The 18,916-nt window shown below is 37.1% G+C and overlaps 2 protein-coding genes across 3 annotated transcripts in view; one reads left to right on the top strand and one right to left on the bottom strand.

Annotated features, from left to right (window-relative positions):
* Nucleotides 1–10,920, top strand: part of LOC116298061 (protein SFI1 homolog) — a 23,450-nt gene extending 12,530 nt beyond the window's left edge. For both annotated transcript variants that reach the window (XM_031706406.2, XM_031706403.2), the window contains 15 exons: nucleotides 47–142; nucleotides 536–612; nucleotides 1,358–1,460; nucleotides 3,241–3,337; nucleotides 3,699–3,859; nucleotides 4,345–4,419; nucleotides 4,747–4,821; nucleotides 5,291–5,410; nucleotides 6,639–6,825; nucleotides 7,183–7,225; nucleotides 7,702–8,045; nucleotides 8,457–8,609; nucleotides 9,039–9,261; nucleotides 10,539–10,635; nucleotides 10,731–10,920. In XM_031706406.2, coding sequence (XP_031562266.2) covers nucleotides 47–142; nucleotides 536–612; nucleotides 1,358–1,460; nucleotides 3,241–3,337; nucleotides 3,699–3,859; nucleotides 4,345–4,419; nucleotides 4,747–4,821; nucleotides 5,291–5,410; nucleotides 6,639–6,825; nucleotides 7,183–7,225; nucleotides 7,702–8,045; nucleotides 8,457–8,609; nucleotides 9,039–9,261; nucleotides 10,539–10,635; nucleotides 10,731–10,835 — 1,956 coding nt within the window. In that variant the 3' untranslated portion in view covers nucleotides 10,836–10,920. The remainder of the gene's footprint in view (nucleotides 1–46; nucleotides 143–535; nucleotides 613–1,357; nucleotides 1,461–3,240; nucleotides 3,338–3,698; nucleotides 3,860–4,344; nucleotides 4,420–4,746; nucleotides 4,822–5,290; nucleotides 5,411–6,638; nucleotides 6,826–7,182; nucleotides 7,226–7,701; nucleotides 8,046–8,456; nucleotides 8,610–9,038; nucleotides 9,262–10,538; nucleotides 10,636–10,730) is intronic.
* On the bottom strand, nucleotides 10,706–18,916 carry LOC116298064 (uncharacterized). The gene is made up of 6 exons (XM_031706410.2): nucleotides 17,448–18,916; nucleotides 15,777–16,065; nucleotides 14,563–14,779; nucleotides 13,184–13,400; nucleotides 12,433–12,609; nucleotides 10,706–11,601 (listed from the first exon to the last, which is right to left on the bottom strand). The coding sequence occupies exons 1-6, from the start codon at nucleotides 18,453–18,455 to the stop codon at nucleotides 11,317–11,319; spliced, it is 2,193 nt and encodes a 730-aa protein (XP_031562270.1). The 5' UTR covers nucleotides 18,456–18,916; the 3' UTR covers nucleotides 10,706–11,316.

Genomic DNA, 18,916 nt, shown 5'->3' with positions numbered 1-18,916 from the left:
CACTATCTTCTTGCTCCATCACTTATATTTTCCATTATTCTTTCAGTATGTTCAACACAGGCAACGGAAATGGCGTCAGCAGGAAATTGCCGATTTGCACTATCAACATACAATCATCAGAAGACTGCTTCAAAGTTGGAAGGTTCGACCTTTAGCGTAATAGAACTGTCAGTAGGATGTTAAGAAAGAGTAAATTGGATAAAGTCATCGATGTTGAGAATCTTAGGTGTAAAATAAGTAATGCCGTCAACACAGTGTCAACAACATCTGCAGAATAATTATGATCGAGTAAAAAAGAACATTTATACATATAACTGAAACGAAAATATATTCTCAAGGGAATGACATGAACGGGAATGAATGTCTGAAATGAGAAATGTTGAAATGAACAAAGCAGACCATAAAAATAGTGCCATTTAATCACAGCACGCCGTATTTCTTCTTATTGACATTAGCACGGCACTTTTGTACCAAAGATTTTTCAGTCTTATTAAATATGTCCATGTTTAAGCATATTATTTGCATGTGTTTGCAGATTTACTCTGCCCGTTCACTCCAAGTTTTGTCTTTTGCAAATCAACGGCTCAAAGAGCATAACCACAAGAGACTAAGGTATGGTATAGTAGTAATAAATTGTGCGTTCGGTGTGTATAATGAAGTAGAGAGAATCACAGACAGCCCAAACAAGGTTCCTGTGTATTGCTTATAAGGGAATGTATGGAAGTTATGATAAAATCATGACAATAAAATGGTTAACTCAACAATTTGCCTCAAAACATGCTGCAGTTGTTGGTTATACTTTGTTCAGTCTTCTGTCAAAGTTTCAGCGCGATTTGAGGCCGTTTAGTGGGTTTTTTCAAAACCCGCTCTTCTCTACCTAAGGCTTGACGATATATTTTTCTCTATATTGCCTTGCGTCATCGATTACAGCAAAAGACGGCACATCGAACACCTTTATACATGAAATAGAGACAAACACATAAAACTCTACATGTTATCCGACATCTTTGTTTCGTTTTGCCCCCTGGACGCCTCATAATGCCATGCGATCCAAGATGGCTACAGTATCGTTGAAGTAGTCTATTGCTACCAATATTTAAGTAATAGAAAGATTGCAACTAAGGCAACCCAAACAAATTTTAAATCAAATTCACTAATCAGGTTTTTGACGCTGAATATAACAGGAGGGGGACGAGTGTTTCTTGTTTGTTCACTCCTTATAACACATACACTAGTATAAAGTAAAATATGTGCTTTTAAACGGCAAGAAATGGGAACATTTCTTTCCTTCTTTCTTTCTTTCTTTTTGTTTGTTTGTTTATTTGTTTATTTATTTATCTTTGTTTTTCGTAAAAAGGGAAATGTTTTCGACATGGTGTTATTTTGCTGTGCAACATAAGAACGACTGCTTATCACGTGCCCAAGCCGTGATGCTGTATCAGACTACCATCAAGAGGAAGGTATGTATGAATAAACAGAACGACGGACCGGCTTTGAGTCTTAACATAAATAAAATAAATAGAAGAAGTGTCTACAATGGTAGATTCATGGATATTTCTGATTTGGGCTCGAGACACGATAACTAAAAGTTTCCCAGTGCCAGAGCATTCATGTGATTCCCTTGCGTATGTTTCGTCTGGTCATAGTTAACTATGGTCTGGTATGGTCATTTTATGCGGGTGAACGATTTCAGTACAAATGACTGATTTACGCTATAAATTCGATCAGATTTCACTTAAAGCTCACCCGTTATCTATAATTTATTATTCATAATAGACTTCAGTGTAATTTTAGATTTGAATACAGAGTTTCTAACGCTGTGATTGGTCGAGCGACCAGCGATTCTGAGACGATTACCACTGCTGGAGCGGTGATTATGAGGTTTTCCAAAGTTTGCCAGTAATATTAAAACCTTTTTTTAAACCCCGAAGTTCGACTTTTCTCTGATTTTCAAGTCTAAAATTATACTCAGGCTCAGATAGATACATGCATTAGATACCTAGTATTAGATACCTAGTATTAGATACGTAATGTTTAATAAACGAGCAGGAGTGTTTTACAGATATAAAATCACCTTCATGGTCATGATTTCTATTGTGTTTTCTTCATGAATTATTCATGAGTTTTCTAACTAGTATTAGATACCTAGTATTAGATACCTAGTATTAGATACCTAGTATTAGATACCTAGTATTAGATACCTAGTATTAGATACCTAGTATTAGATACCTAGTATTAGATACCTAGTATTAGATACCTAGTATTAGATACCTAGTATTAGATTTACCCCTATTTATTCTATTTTCCTGTTTCATTATTTTAAGTTTTATTTTAAGTTACATTCTATATCGTTTTTTCCCCATGAAATATATTTTATTATTTATATTGATTGTCTAATTTAGCTTGTATACTTTGTAATTAGCTTTTATAATTAGAAGGCCAATTAAAAATTATCTACGATGAATTGTATACCTTCATTAAATAAAATTATTATTATTATTATCAGCAGTAAACACGTTTGAATGCTAATTAGGTAAGCTAGATAGGGCGTAATTTCGTAACCTACCAGCATGACAGGATTAATAATATATACAATCACTTAAAACCAATTATTAATGTTCTTAAGATGCAGTTTAAATACTTGGAATGTTTGAAATGTCCTTAAGATGTGATTAATTTGAATGTTCTTGCAATGTTCACTGTGCAGCTTAATACCGCTTTCTGCATTCTGAGTAATACATCTTTGTATCTTGCTCCAAAGATATTCTTCATCTCAGGCTCCATCTCTTTAGACCATCCTCCAAGAGCGTCCAAAATGAGGTTCACTTGCAAGATCGTGTATCCTGGGTGTTGTTTTGTGAGCTCAAGTCTAAGTGCTCCATACTTCTTCGTCTTCTCTTTGTCTTTCTTTTCTCGGTTGTTAACCCACGGACAGCTCATTTCCACCATGAGTACTTTCTTGTTATTGTGGTCGATGAAAAATTACTATTACTATTATTATTATTATTATTATTATTATTATTATTATTATTATTATTATTATTATTATTATTATTATTACTATGCTCGAAGACTCGCGGCTCAATAAAATATTCCACCGATAATCACTTCGCCTTCGGCTACTAATTGTTAGCACATGGTATCGATCAAACGAGCTTGCACCTGGACCTTTCAAATGCTTATAGCTGTAACAAATGCATTATCTGTCATATTGACTGTGCTGTAACCCTTTTTGTCAAGCTGTTTGTAACATGGCGTCAGTATGCATATCTACATGCTCTAAAGGCAGAAGAAAACTTCATTTCTCTTCAGGAAAAGCATGCCATATTGAACCAAGGTATTCCCCAGTCTGTCATTACCACCTTCCACATTTAACCTTTTATCTATGTCGAGGAGTTTTCTAAATGTAATGGGCTTGCCTTGTTTTCCTCTCTCCTCAAAATCGACTACTAAATTCCAATTCGATCTTGGGCTTCCACCTAGTTGGAACCAGCTCTGTTGTGATTGTCCCACGCTGTGATACAAAAGCTAAAGCTTAATATGTCCCCCCCCCCCCCCCCCCCCCCACCTTATTTCCAAGAAGCTTGCAAGAAGCTTTGAACCCAAGCTTACACCATATTTACCTTCCCTTTATAAAGGTATTTACATCTTGTTATCGTCATTTTTAATTGTTCTATTTTCTCTCTTATGACTAACAGCCAAGCTACGTCGTGCTTTACGAGCATGGTTTGTCGTTACTAAAGAATCTCTACACAAAAGAAACCAGAACATTAGATCAAACCAACACTACAGAAAAGTGTTACTTCTTAGATCAATGAACGGATGGAAGTCCTATGTGCGTCTTTGCTTTAGAATCAAGGTAAGGGGAGTGGGCTGGGGATCTTTGGATGTGATGATATTGGATAAGAGGGATAATATGATTCATATAGGACCCTTTCTATATGTCATAATCAAAGGCGCTTGGTGAATCAGGTATTGGATAAGAGGGATAATATGATTCATATAGCACCCTTTCTATATGTCATAATCAAAGGCGCTTGGTGAATCAGGTATTGGATAAGAGGGACAATATGATTCATATAGCACCCTTTCTATGTCATAATCAAAGGCGCTTGGTGAATCAGGTATTGGATAAGAGGGATAATATGATTCATATAGCACCCTTTCTATATGTCATAATCAAAGGCGCTGGGTGAATCAGGTATTGGATAAGAGGGACAATATGATTTATGTAGCACCCTTTGTATATGTCATAATCAAAAGCGCTTGGTGAATCAGGTATTGGATAAGAGGGACAATATGATTCATGTAGTTCTACATTTTTTCTGGCTCGTCTTTCTTTAGATCCTTTGTCGACAATCAATGTGGCTGCACAATCACAGGATTACCTCTGCTTTCCTGAGAAGATGGAAACAACAGGTCTTTATATTAACTGCATAGTTGCAAGATAACGTGCGTTCTGATTAGTTAATTACCGAGAACCCAAAACTAGTATAGTATGAAAAAATATCGCTTACATGGTATCAGCTTAAATGTGTGACAAATTGGGAGTGTGTTTTACAGCCCGCCAGATATACAGTAAAGCCAGTAAATTAATTCAGAGGATTCGCACTCGAAGAATATTAACGAGGTCGCGACTGCGTCGTGCAGAAAATGTGAAAGGGAAGGGGGTCTCCCTCCAACTGGCTAGCGGGTAAATGTTACCAAATATAATGAGTAAAAAACTTAGAGTTGGTAATGTTATAGTTTGCAGCCTCACTCGAAACAAAAAGAAAAACGTCACTATCATTATGGCACTGGAGTGCTAATCTACAGAGAAAGGTTAGTAAATCATTTGGTTGTTTATTGGTCATTCGTTGTCAGTCGTTCATTGGTTAAGTCTGTCTCCCAAATCGCAAATCTTGTGTTTGACATTAAATCTTGAATCAGCGACTGCATGAAAAAAGCCGAAATAATTCGTAAAGGGTTGCGTACTGAATGTTGAATGTACTGCAGAGGGAATCCAGGGAGTGGTTTGCTTTAAAACAGTCTCAGTTCTAGGTGCTGGAACCAGAATGATTTATCTTCTGAATGAATGTATCCAATGCATCTTTTGGTTTGTTTGCTTGTTTGTTTGTTTGTAGAAAATGCGGATTCCTTTGCTTCGGCTTGAGATCATGTTCCCTGTAAAACAACCTTAGTGATTTATTGTAAATAATTCGTCCTTTTTTGCAAATCCAATTATTATTAACATTAGAAACTAAATTAACTAAGTGTACATACATTAAGAAGCTATTAATACTTATTTCAGGCTTTTCATGGGTGGATAATGTACGCCATTTCCAAAAAGCAAAAAGACGAGCGTATAGCCCAGGCGTTACAGTTGAGACGAACAAGACTGGTCAAGACAGGTGTCACTCAATGGATAAAGGTAATCAACACACGATTTGTCTGTGCTTGTCGTAAATTAATAAGAGCAACCGCTGATTAGTCTAACAAAGCTTGATGTCACTTTGAGTCTTGCCCGGCATTCTCAAATTATCGATGCTCAAAATTACAAACAATTACAAATAAACGACAAAACACAACACAATTAACAAAAGTATGGGGGAAAAAGCTTTGGATGCCTGCTGTATAAAAATGTAAGCAATCCCATCGTTGTTGTTGTGTCTCTCAATTCGTCAGGTAGGTAGGTTGTTCCATAGAGTGGGTTGCGTTTGAGAATGCTTTGAAACCACAGCTTTGAGGTGGTATCGTTCTCTAGTTGATAAATGAGTTCTTTGAGCCAGACCTAAACTTGCAAGGTGGTATGTATTGCTGGATGAGATCTTGGAGGTAGTCAGGAGCAGAGTTGCTTAAACATTTGAATGTTAGCAAGATTATCTTGTATTCTGAACTAGACAGGTAACCGAAGTTATATGTTCTTGTATCGTCTTGCTGTTGAGTTCTGGAGTTGCTTATTTGTTGAAGTAGAGCGCCAAATAGCAATGAGTTGCAGAAGTCCAGTCTGGAGGTCATAAGTGAATGAATAAGTGTTTCTGCTGATTTTACTGATAAGTATTTTAGTATGCGAGAAATTTTTCTAATATTCGGTCTTCCATTGTCAGAAATGAGTCACATATCACGACAATATTTCTTGCATTTTACATGAAATGATAACCGCAACACAAACACTTATTGAGTCGATCGGAGATAGTGGAAGGTGTTGGCCCTGCTTGTATTTAAGCTAAATTACAAAATATTTTTAAATATTAAAACTCGTAATTTTTGCCATTAGAAAACTTTGTTAAATCTTTCCAAGAGAAAAACACATGGACACCGCGGTGCACGTGACAATGATTGGTACGCGTGCTGTAATACGCCCTTTGCAGTTAGCGGTCACGTGTCTGTACTGGAGAGCAAAATTTATGTTCTTATTTTAAATTGGTGATTCTTTTTAGCTACTTGTAAATAACTGAATGAAACGTTGTGTAACCAGTGTGTTACCAAATGCAGTTTGATTACGATCTCTCGGAAAAGGGTTGTAGAATTTTGTTTGCTCACCAGTATATTTCACCCATGGGAATCAAGATGTTCATTCATTTGCTCTCAGTGAATTAATCAGCACGTATACTATATAGATCCAAACATGTTAACCGTAATTCAATTATATCTTTTAGGTAGCCTTTGATCTGATCTCAGAAAGGAGTCGTTATTCCCAAGTGCGTCATATTGAGCAGGCGCGCAGTCTCCATCAGTACGTGTATAAGTGTGCCTTGCACTGGAGAAGCTGGGCCAGCAGACGAGTAGCACAGACAAGACAACAACAACCACAAGTTGTTATCCGAGAACCACTAAACAAACCAGGTATCAACGACGTCGGGTTCTCAATAGGATTTCATTTCATTTTACTTCCCATTTTCTTCCCTTTCCACATTTCATTTCATTTCATTTCCAGTTTTCTCTCTTATCTTTTCTTTTTTTCCCCTTTTTATAAATAGGCAGCCAATCAAAGCACACTTTACATCGTAGCTATATTTTAAACGTTTCCTTCTTCCACTTTTTGCATAAAACAAGTCAACAAGTGTATACTATCCAGTAGTTATCAGACACGTTCAGTTTACTTTCAAGAATGAATAAAGACTCGCAAAAGGAGAGTTTCACAAAAAGCCGGCACGAGCCGTCATTTACCGTTTTCTCACTGAATATTGCTTTTCTTGATAGATGTTGAGTTTTCTCGAGGAGCTTCACGGCGAACCACTTCAGGGTAATGACAATTAGCATAGGAAATCTCCAGTACAATTCGGGTTTTATAGGTACGAGTGTCTATCTATCAATTCTGAATTGTACGAGAAGATCGCCCGATTTTTTGTTTATAATACGCTCAACGAAATTGAGCAACTCAATTGGCACTCTACAGAGTACAATCAACGATTCAATTGTATTACTCTTGTCCAATCAGAATCAGAGTAATTTTGTTGAGTGTATAAGAGCACAGGAGATTATTTGCGTTCACTGTGTCTTTGTTTGCGAGCTGAAATGTATTCAGTGCTGATATCTATCCACTGTTAAAATATTCCCCTTGAGCATAAGATTGTTTATATCTCGACAATATTAGTGCACCTTCTCTATCGTTAATGAGAAAAGGATAATAGTCAAAAGAATAATTTAGTGAAATGGAAATCAGTGATCAGGTCATGACCATATTCACATATATGACTCATCCCTAGTTTGCATTTACAGGAATTTCCCCGATCTTTTCAAGCCTCGACCCAAGCCTCGAGTTCCTGATTATTTAAGGGAATCGTATGATGTGTCTGCTTTTGGAATGGACACTGACAAAGCACCAATGTCATCACTAACGTACAGCCTTCTCCCAAAGACTAGTGCTGATAATAATGCCACGAGAAACATGGGTATTGAAGAATTGCCACGCCCAGGCCCGCCATCACCCTGTCCATCACGTACTATACACCCTCTTCGCAGGACCCCTGGACAAGACTCTATAATCTTTCTACCTTCCTCAGAGGGAGAGGGAGATTCGTTTATTGTCCGTAATTACCAAAAGAAAGGATTAAGACCAACAGGTTTGTAACTGTTCAATTAGTTTTCCAAACACCTCATATTTTATTGCGCATGGAAATACTCGTATGTTTTTGGGTCATATAAACTGAATATTCCAACCTTTATCGGCAATCCCCGCTAGTGACTGGTCAATAGAAGTTAGATTTTAAACTGACATTACGAAGGAAACCAACGGAATACTATTGATTAAAGTCAACTAGCTATGGTCATGGTAGCGAGGTGCTGGCACGATGTACTCGGCGAAGTAAGTGTTTGACGACAAACAAAATCTGCTTTGTCGGATTAAACAGCGATGAGTTATATTTGAAAATAAAAACACTCCTTTGTTCTACATTATTTTCTATTGCATCCATCAATTTTAATTTATTTTTAATTCCTAATATTATTTATTTCTACTCTTTTAAAATATTCAGTTTCAGGGCAGGTAGACGTTGATCCGGTCACCACACATAACAAGCACAAACCCATCCAGATTGATGGTCCCTTATTGCTACCGCCTTCATCATTCCAATCTCGACGCCAAACCACTGAACAAGACAATCAACGAGCAGTGATATCAAACGCTAGTAAGTGCTGGAGTCATATTGAATGATAATGACTTGTTGAATAATCAGAAAAAAACTATCTGAAGAAAGGTAAAAAGGAGGTGAAAGGAAAAGGTGGCTATTTCAATGCAGATTTGATCAATTTTATTTCAGTCATTTAAGTATAAAAAACATGAGGGCTGGAAGCTTAAAGGACTATTCACCATTTTCCATACATCGGTTCACTGGTCAAACACAAAACATTCAGTCGAGGTTGCAAGGTTCAAATTTGAATAATCCTTTGAAAGTACCTTGGCGCCTCGCTTGAGTGCTTCGTATTTGACCAGTAAACCGACGTATGGAAAATGGCGGATCAGAAAAATAAGGAATAAATATTGGGAATTCGGAATCCAGCCAAAATTGTTTCATCGTCAAACGAATGAATGAATCGTAGATATTTGTAATCTTCAGAAAAGCCTCCAGACCAGAGCTCACCAAACACCTCGAAGGACAGCTTCTCTCCACGGTCTTTAGATAATTCATTCGTTCAGTCAGATGTATCCAGTCCAGACAGTACTGGCAGTGAGGGACATCATGTATTGCGGCCCACACAATGGAACGTAGATCTTCAGGCTCAGATATTTGATGCCAGGAAAAAATTGCAAGAATATTACGACTTGAAACTACAGTACAGGTGAATACCATACATGTAGTAATGAGTGGTAGATATTACGACTTGATACTACAGTACAGGTGAATACCATACATGTAGTAATGAGTGGTAGATATTACGACTTGATACTACAGTACAGGTGAATACCATACATGTAGTAATGAGTGGTAGATATTACGACTTGATACTACAGTACAGGTGAATACCATACATGTAGTAATGAGTGGTAGATATTACGACTTGATACTACAGTACAGGTGAATACCATACATGTAGTAATGAGTGGTAGATATTACGACTTGATACTACAGTACAGGTGAATACCATACATGTAGTAATGAGTGGTAGATATTACGACTTGATACTACATTACAGGTGAATACCATACATGTAGTAATGAGTGATAGATATTGAGACGACTTGATACTACAGTACAGGTGAATACCATACATGTAGTAATGAGTGGTAGATATTACGACTTGATACTACAGTACAGGTGAATACCATACATGTAGTAATGAGTGGTAGATATTACGACTTGATACTACAGTACAGGTGAATACCATACATGTAGTGATGAGTGGTAGATATTGAGACGACTTGATACTACAGTACGGTTGAATACCATACATGTAGTAATGAGTGGTAGATATTGAGACGACTTGATACTACAGTACAGGTGAATACCATACATGTAGTAATGAGTGGTAGATATTACGACTTGATACTACAGTACAGGTGAATACCATACATGTAGTAATGAGTGATAGATATTGAGACGACTTGATACTACAGTACAGGTGAATACCATACATGTAGTGATGAGTAGTAGATATTGAGACGACTTGATACTACAGTACAGGTGAATACCATACATGTAGTAATGAGTGGTAGATATTACGACTTGATACTACAGTACAGGTGAATACCATACATGTAGTAATGAGTGGTAGATATTACGACTTGATACTACATCCATTAGTCTGTTTAGTGGGTATATCAATGAACATGGCATCCACCTTACTTCGGCGAATTTATGTAAAATAAATGTTTAGATATTTAATATTATGAATTAGGATTAAGAATTTCAGTAAATAAAGCAGCTAACGCTGCCATTGTTAGAGTTGTTTCATCATTTGTAGCTTATTGTACTCAAAATTGATTCTTTCCTCCAACTAGACCAACGACTAAATTATTCATAACTAGCCTGCGTTTGGAAATAAAATAAATACGCAGTCTGAAGCATTTCAATTGCCACATATGAAGAGCATTTAATTACCGATTTCTCTCTGAAATAGAACTGTGAAGCGTCAAAGAGACAACCTGCAGAAAGCGATACTTTATCAAGAAGAGAATAGTATACAAGACGCTGACAAACAAAAACTGCTGGCTCAGGTACTTTATTGCTGTAAATAGTTCGATATCTCCACACTTCTATAGTGCAAAAACTGATACTAACAACACATGTGGTTCAATTTATTTTATTGCAGCTGTCTGAGGAAACACACTATCTGTTTACAAAGATTCAGCAAAACAGACCGTTGGTGGAAGATGTAGCAATAAATATTAATAAAATGATTGAGAAACTAGAATAACGGTATTTTACGAAATTGTGTCCACCGTATTATTCCAAAATGTAAATATCGTAACACATGGTCATAATAAAGTGATATAAATAAAGTTTCTTGGCACACTTTTGAACTGTTTTTAAGCTGTGTGTTAATCACTGTGATACTCTAGAGATATAAGGTAATCCATTCTATTTGGCGACAGCGGTGTATTCTGCTGTTGTTTATTCCAAAGCTGGACCACAATGCACCTCGTTTGTGGGACTCGGAAAGGCTTATGTTAGAATGAAGACAACTAGAATGACTTGCAAGATATAGTTCAACTTCAACTTCCACAATAGCAAAGAGTTATTAAGCAGCAGAGAGAGGTCTGGGTAACCTACAAGTCACTGTCACTGAGAAGCCCTATATCAAACAAAATTCTTTTTAGTTTCAAAACACTACGCTTTATCGCCGGATGTAACATTCTTGGGCGGCAAGTAGTCTTCAGTATCTCTGATCTACTGCATCACGTGACCACAACTCCACGGTAAAACACGTGTCCAGTTTTGCTGTCAATCAACGCCGGCCACACATGGTACTTTATTTTTGTGCTTTCCTTATCGGACGTGTAAAATCGAGTGTGCATGTTTTCTGACAAAGTAGTTGTTTCGTAGTGTATGATCATTGGTGGTGTTTGTACTGACATCCGCCAGGCTAAGCTCACACATTCATCTATGAAATCTTGTAGTTTTTTACATTTCTGGAGTTCTGGGAAATCGTATAAGGTCTTCCAGAGTTGTGCACTGACTTCCTGTTCAAAAAAAGATGGTTTTTGCTTTAAAGTGCACCTAACCCCTCAATACAATACTTTCAGTATTGATTCTACATAAGTGAATAGTTGAATGGTGAAATGTTTCATGTTTATGACTGAGACGTCACCACAGGCTTCATTAAAAATACAAATTTTGACTGGTTCACACAAACAGTTTTGAAAAAAACATCATTATACTCAAGGTTTCCACAATGTTTATTGTAAATTTGATTACTCATAATGGCTAGTGTTAAGTATTAAAAATTAAAACAAATACACTCAAAAACCTGGGGTGACGTCACAGTCAGTAACATAATGGAAGTATAAACCTTCATAACTTAAAGACGCAACATTAAAATAAAGAAATATTTCACCATTCAACTATTCACTTTATGTAGAATCAATACTGAAAGTATAGTATCAGGGGTTAAGTGCACTTTAACTTGGCACACCAGACAAAGATAAAGATTTCAAAAAAGATAAATGCTAGGAAATAGTTTGTGTTTACATGAACAGAGCAGTAGAAACAAATGAACAGAAAGGAAAGAAGTAAAGGTAGACCGAGTCTGTTTCGTGGACAGCAACATGCTCCTCTTTAGGTTGACGTGTGAGAAACAATTATGTTTCATATTATAGCCAATTTCTGATGGTAACGTTATGACGTCAACAGTTGGTCAAATAGTGATGTACTCACGAGGCCTAGCCTCGGCAAAATGCAGCATTTACCGTTCAGCACAAAAATGAGTTGGTTCTGTTAATGTTCAGCTATTCTGTTGATGTTATTCTGTGTGTTTCCCTATTTTCATTCATTCGTTTATCAATCAAACTTACTCTTTTGATGCTCTTGATGTTGAAATGACTTGCGCTTTGCCTTAGGTAGACGCTAATTTCCTCCTGTATGCTTTGCGCATGCCTCGAACTGTTGCTACTGCTGTCTGGTATGTCTAGGAGACGTTTTATCCGATGCTGTCTTTCCGCTAGGGAACGGTACACAGTTCGATATGATACCTGAAATGAAGCACGACTGAATGTTACGACTATAACAAAACCTCACTGACTGCTGGATGAACGAGCTGTGAACAGTTCAAAGTATACCGTCAAGTTCGTACTTTTACTGTGTCGTGCACTGAGTTGTTTCACAGTCTACTAATAACAAACATGGATAAATTCAACAATAACAAAGCACAAATTGGTACGCATAGTCTCCTATAAAGCCGCTTTTTTGTTTGGAAACAACTCTCTCCCTCCCTCTCTCAAGAATTAATTTTCAGAGCCTGGTATTGGAGAATAAATACGTGGGAAAAGTAGAAGGGTTCATAGGAGTTGGCAAGTTGAACCGGTTAGGAGAGAAGATAAAAAACCTGAAGAATACAGTCAACTTTTGTCTTGCAGACTCCCCGATATTACAGGGACACCTTGCTATTAATGTGGTATAGTGCAAATTCCCCGGCAAAAAATACTGACAAAGAAATGACCGTTATTAACTCTTGCTATTGTGGTTGCTCCTTATTAAAGACACCAATTGACGGTCCATAGTGTGTCTGCTGTAACGAGAGTAGACTGTATCTTCCGGCATGCTTACCACCACGACGCTAAAAAGCAGTTTGGCTTTAATGTCATTGCCATCTTCAAGCCGATCAAACGATTCGATGTTGTCCAGATCATCTAACGCCTCCACTCTTGTCTGTGTGTACAAGTTGTCGTAACTGTCAGTCAGTGTTGAAGGTCGACAGTCCGCTTCTGACAAGTCATCGAATTTCCCACCTTTTCTAAGCTGCCTTTGTGCTTGGTCAGCAAGCCTGCAAGCGTATATTGTCAATTGACATTCATCAAAAGTTCACTTTGGTTTAAAGTGCATATAACTTTTGTTTGAAATATATATAATATTGAAACGCATTTTAAGTTAGTCCTAAAACCAAATTAAAAACAGAATATTGTCCTGACGTGTTCCGAACTTTCTTCATAATTTACGGAAGGTACGTTTTTATATTTGAAGAGAAGGGCCCCACCCACTACCCTACCCCCCCCCCCCCCCCCCTAATACAAGAACGTACCTTTCCTTAGGACTTCTTTTCTTAACCTATTGTTTGGCATCAAGTCGTATTCTTAGTATATAATCTTTATTTTAGCATTCAATTATCTTTAAAACATTTAAGAAATAAAAGCGGAAAAAACAAATTTTTAAATAGTGTTCATTTCAGGTCACTAATCTAGGTGCTAATTAACCGGGCTTTAATTCCGTAAAAATTGATATGTGCTTTCCTGGTTTGAAATGCTGACTTTGAAAAATTTACTGATTAGAGCTTTTAATCCACTTGGTTACTCAGTATTTTTCCTCTAAATTTGTTATTAATTTCTGTTTCTGCCCTTATAGTACACTCAACAAAATTACTCGACTCTGCTTGGTCGAGAGGAGTTCAATTATAGCGTTAATTGTACTCCGTAGGAGTACCGAATTAAGTCGCTATGGCAACTTGGCCAAAACAATATCAAAACAATTATTTTCTATCATTTTGTACTTAAAAAGCATAAATAAAATTTTAAAGCCGTAAGAACTAATCTTTTTTATGCATTTCAGTTGCACGATGGACTGGAAATCGGCCGCAAAATAGACAAAGATGAACGGCGTCGCTTCGCATTTTTTACTGAAATTTTGTTGAGTGAACTATAAACAAAAAATCGCACGATCTTTTCGTACAATTTGGAACTAATAGACACTCGTAATGTTTTGAAAGTTCTTTAATTGTACTCGCCTAAAGGCTCGTGCAATTACAAGAACTTTCAAAACATTACTCGTGTCTATTAATTTCCAAATTGTACTCGAGATCGTGCGATTTCCTATACAAAGCGGTGCTTCCCCCAGTCCCCAAGGTCTGTCCATCAATATACTATATCATTATTACTATATTATTATATGTATGTTTAGATCCACTAACAAGATAGGTGTTTCTTAAAGGTTACCTATCTCTCATTTCTTTTTCTTTTTCCGTCATTTCTTTTATTCTTTCTTGTGCTTGTTGAAGTTCATTTTCTTTTTCTGCTAATGTTTTCTTTATCTTTAATAACTCGTCCTTGACAGCCCTAGACACTCTTCTCGATCTGGGGTTCCTGTTTGTATCACGTGATGGGTCGCCGTCTGAGTCAGTAGAACTCAACGTGGAGCTTATTTCATCAAAATCTAAAAACCGGAAAAAACGTATTGCAGTTGAGTATTGTTAATAAGGTTTCTAGAATGAGTGGGTGGTCGTGTCATATCGGTATATAAAGGAGAACAAGCCGTTATAAATAGCCATTAGAAAACTCATTAATAATTCATGAAGGAGGTTTTATATCTGATATAGAATCGCCTTCATTTGCATAAATTTTAACTTGGATTTTCTCTATCAAACTTGGTTCATTTCGTAAAGAATTCGGTACAATATGAGAACATACATCATGAGTTTTCTAAGTAATGTTTAAAAAACTCGCAGATCGTGTTTTATTGGGTCTAAAACCACTCAGCTGCGCCTCGTGTTTTATACTCGGCTGCGTAGAAGCCCCCCCCCCCCCCCCCCCAAAAAAACCCACAAGGAACGCCTGGCCACGCAGGCTACTTATAGCAAGGCTTCTCTTTCTATATTTAACCGACTTCCAAAAATAATAAGCCAGAATCTTACGACCAGTTCACAAGAGCGCATGCGCAGCTAGTCATCTTTGCTACCGTTATATGCATAACAACTAACTCTTACATAGCCCGTGTAAACATTCAGCTAACGTTGAAAACTGTTTTGAAAATAGAATGACTATTTAACCAATTTCCTTCCGTTTTCCGTGGCACGATTTTCGTCATCTAGCCAACAAAATGTTGTGGACTCACAAATTGTTCATGATTGAATTCACTGGTGATTTATTGGTAATCTTCCAGTTTTAAAGAGTGACTACTTGATTATATAAGAAGTTTAATGACAAGAGCTTTATCGCCAGCTGGTAATTTCGGCAGTATCTATAAACTACTGTGCGCCCACCCCAACTCGTTTTTTTCCTGTCAAGAGCACTACATTAAGCAAGTAATATGATTCTATAGTCTCCAGTTGTTAGCTGTCTATATGCTTCGGGCGTCCAATTTGAAATATTTAATAAATTCATTCATGGACGTAAATGTTGTTGGGGTACTACGTGTCTTGGTCTGGTCTTACCTATTTCGTCTCCGAGCTGTGTAACTGTCTCAAACATGTCCGTATCACTACCAGCCGCTTCGTCCAAGCCATCCATTGATCCATCGGTTTTAAGACTAATAGTAGAATATCTTAGCTGCTTAGGAACAAATGTGTTCTCCCCATCTTGACTAACGCCTTTGACTGATTCTTGTAACATCTGATAGACAAGTCCGTAAGCACGCTGGAAGCGCTCAAGCATTGGGATTATCGGTTCATCGGATGTACTGACCCTAAACTCTTTCTTGATTTGACTGATCAGCTTCAAGACCTGTCACAGGGAACATAAAGTGTTCCTTAATGTCGGAGCAAAAATATTGCAAGGGAAACGAAGGGTACGGGGGTCAAGAAAGTGTGGAAATTATGTCGTGACTTGTGACATCGCTTTTGCGACACTAACGTATCTAACCTATCACACACGTGTTTCATTAGGATCCTTGTGTCATAGGTTAGATTTTAAATCATGCAGTACATAAATCACCATATCATCAGAAACTACTCAAATTTGCGAGAACCTGAACGGACAGTTTTTAAAAGAATTTTCTTATCATTCGGTTCGTTAAAAGATTGTATATTCCTTAGTTCATATAAGCCGGATTAGCTGTTCTTCAAAACTGAAGCTTAAAACTAAGCTTACTAGATTCCATTTTACCAGTTTTAATCTGTTTTTATGTGTGAAAAAGATGTAGAAATCACGACCGACAAAATTTTTCGAAAAATAAAGTTTACATTCAGTTAAACTTAACGAAAACAACTGAGTCAGATTTATTAATGCAAATATGTATCAGTTCCTTTTTTTATTTCATTCAATATTTAAATAAATTCATAATCTATAGAAATATTAAAACTATTGAAGGAAAGTCTTGCCAATAGGAAGCGTACAAAACTGCTTTTTCTTGTACGTAAACTGAACATACGATAGTTGGTTAAAATAAAAAGAATTCTTGAAGATTTATAATCTAAATAAAGGGCGAATATTTTTTTGTAATATGTACTAATTTTTTAGTACAGATTCATCCAGCATTAAAATATATCACCTATAGAAATACTAAAACTTTTGAGAAAAATATTTTGATTTTCCAATTTGTCGAAGGAAACTGCCTTTCACAATAAATCGATTTTGGATGTTTTTCTGATCTATATCCAACCAACACAGACATGTTGTCCTGAATTGAACGTAACGATAAAATCAGGGGTGTACCGCCTTAAAACAACTATTCCCTGCCCTCGATTTCTTAAACCATATCGGTGTACAGCTGAATCACACATCTACTGGGAAGAGTCGAGATACCATATAAAACACTCCTCCAGCCCATAAAAACTACGGGCCGGACGACGACGGGAGGAGCACGGGGATGATCGACTACACTTCACCCTCTCCAAAACTTACATACTGAGGTATAGTCACAGATAACAAGCGTAAAACCTAGTTACATTATCAAGCTAGTATACTGACTTGCGGAATGCATGCTGACTACGAAGTGTAATCTTGTCGCCTAGTGATATCTTCTATCGCGAAATTTGGTTTTAGAAACCAAAGAGTATGGAGAAGGAACCGATGATTTGAACTTTAGCTTTGACTTCATGGCAGCTCTAAAATTGAGACCCCATTTTGCCGGAATAAGAAACACGGAATACATTGAAAAGACTCACCTCCTTGTCATGTTTGACTCTAGATTCCAATTTATTCGTCAACATTGCAACAGATAACTGACCCTTGGACCCTCTGTCTACAGCGTTCATTATGGACTGGTTGAAATACAACCTGTCTTCAATGAGCTTTTGTGTCAACAGCCTCATATGCTCAGCTGTTTTCTCTTCCAACTCATCGTCCATATTTGTACCACTTGTACCAGCTGCTGTGCCTGGAGTCACATCTATATTTTGATGTGGAACATTTTGTAAAACTTCGTTAAATTTTTGTAAAGCCATTTTATAGTGAGCTGTAGCCCTTTCCATTTCTATCTTCAGAGCCTCATGTAGCTTCATACAGTACTTAGCAGATGATCGACTCACGATTTCCACCAATGTATGTTGTGAAAACCCTTCCAAAGCTTTTGAAAACTGTTCTATTCTCTGAGAAAACATTTCACTGAATTCGTTTTCGTTCTTCAAGCAAATACTTAAGATGTTTCGGATGCAGTCCCTGGAGCGAGCACTAGCAAACGTGTGGTCGTTGTATTTTAGAAGTTCAGAAAAGTATCTTACAAGGTGATGGACGACATCTTGGCTGCGAAGGACTGTCTTTGGAAATCGTTCCTTGGAGTCAATATGTAGCTTGGAAAAGATGGCTGAAATAACGCACAAACTGCTCGGAATGTCTTGGTAAAGTCGCTCGATATTTAGTTTATTTAAGATCAAAAACAAAACATCACCTGGTATTTGGTTGATAATACCTGTTAAGTCATCATATTCCCTTCGTTCGATCCTAAGATTAATTTTTCCAATGACTTTGAGGACCAATAATCTTCCATCTGCGAGTCTCTGTCCTTCAGACTGACTAGCCATACTATCGATGCTGTGCCTTGATCCTCGACTACCGCGGGCTAGAGCGGGGACTTCAGTAGTCAAAGCAGGAATCGATAACGAACGTTTCGATCGCTTTTTCAGGCTTGCTTTTTGATCGGCAGGGCCAATACTTGTCTCTTGATTGTCAGACATTATTTGTATATTCTAGTTTGTAGTGCTGTTCAAATCATTGAATTCTCTTGTGACATATTAGAGTCATGGAGGTGCAAAAATATTACTGTAATCATTCCTCTTGTTTTCTTTGCATTTGAACCTGTACATGGGCTAATATAGATAAATACACGCCGACAGTTTCTTCACAATTGCGCATTATATTACAGTGTTAGTCCTTCTTAGAATTCTCTTCAGATATCTGTTTCACTCACAATTAATGTCAGCGATACAGAGGTTGAAAACAGGACTTTCTCAGCAATCCACGACCATAGGTTCTTGAGGTCAACATCGATTGAAACTCTAAATCAATAGATATTAGAACTCTGATAGATTCGTTTGCTTTCATAGCTCCGAAGTCAAGGAAACAAAATAGGAATTCGCGTTTTGTTGACTCTCTTAGTCAATCAAAAATATTCTCAGTTGCAGAAGTGTCAACAATA

This window comes from Actinia tenebrosa, unplaced genomic scaffold, assembly GCF_029948245.1.
Source record: "Actinia tenebrosa isolate PJP-AT-01 unplaced genomic scaffold, QUT_ActTen_1.0 PGA_scaffold12__29_contigs__length_12842862, whole genome shotgun sequence".
Taxonomy (NCBI): Eukaryota; Metazoa; Cnidaria; class Anthozoa; order Actiniaria; family Actiniidae; genus Actinia; species Actinia tenebrosa.
Note: the sequence above shows the minus strand (reverse complement) of the source record. Positions and strands in the feature narration are given on the sequence as shown.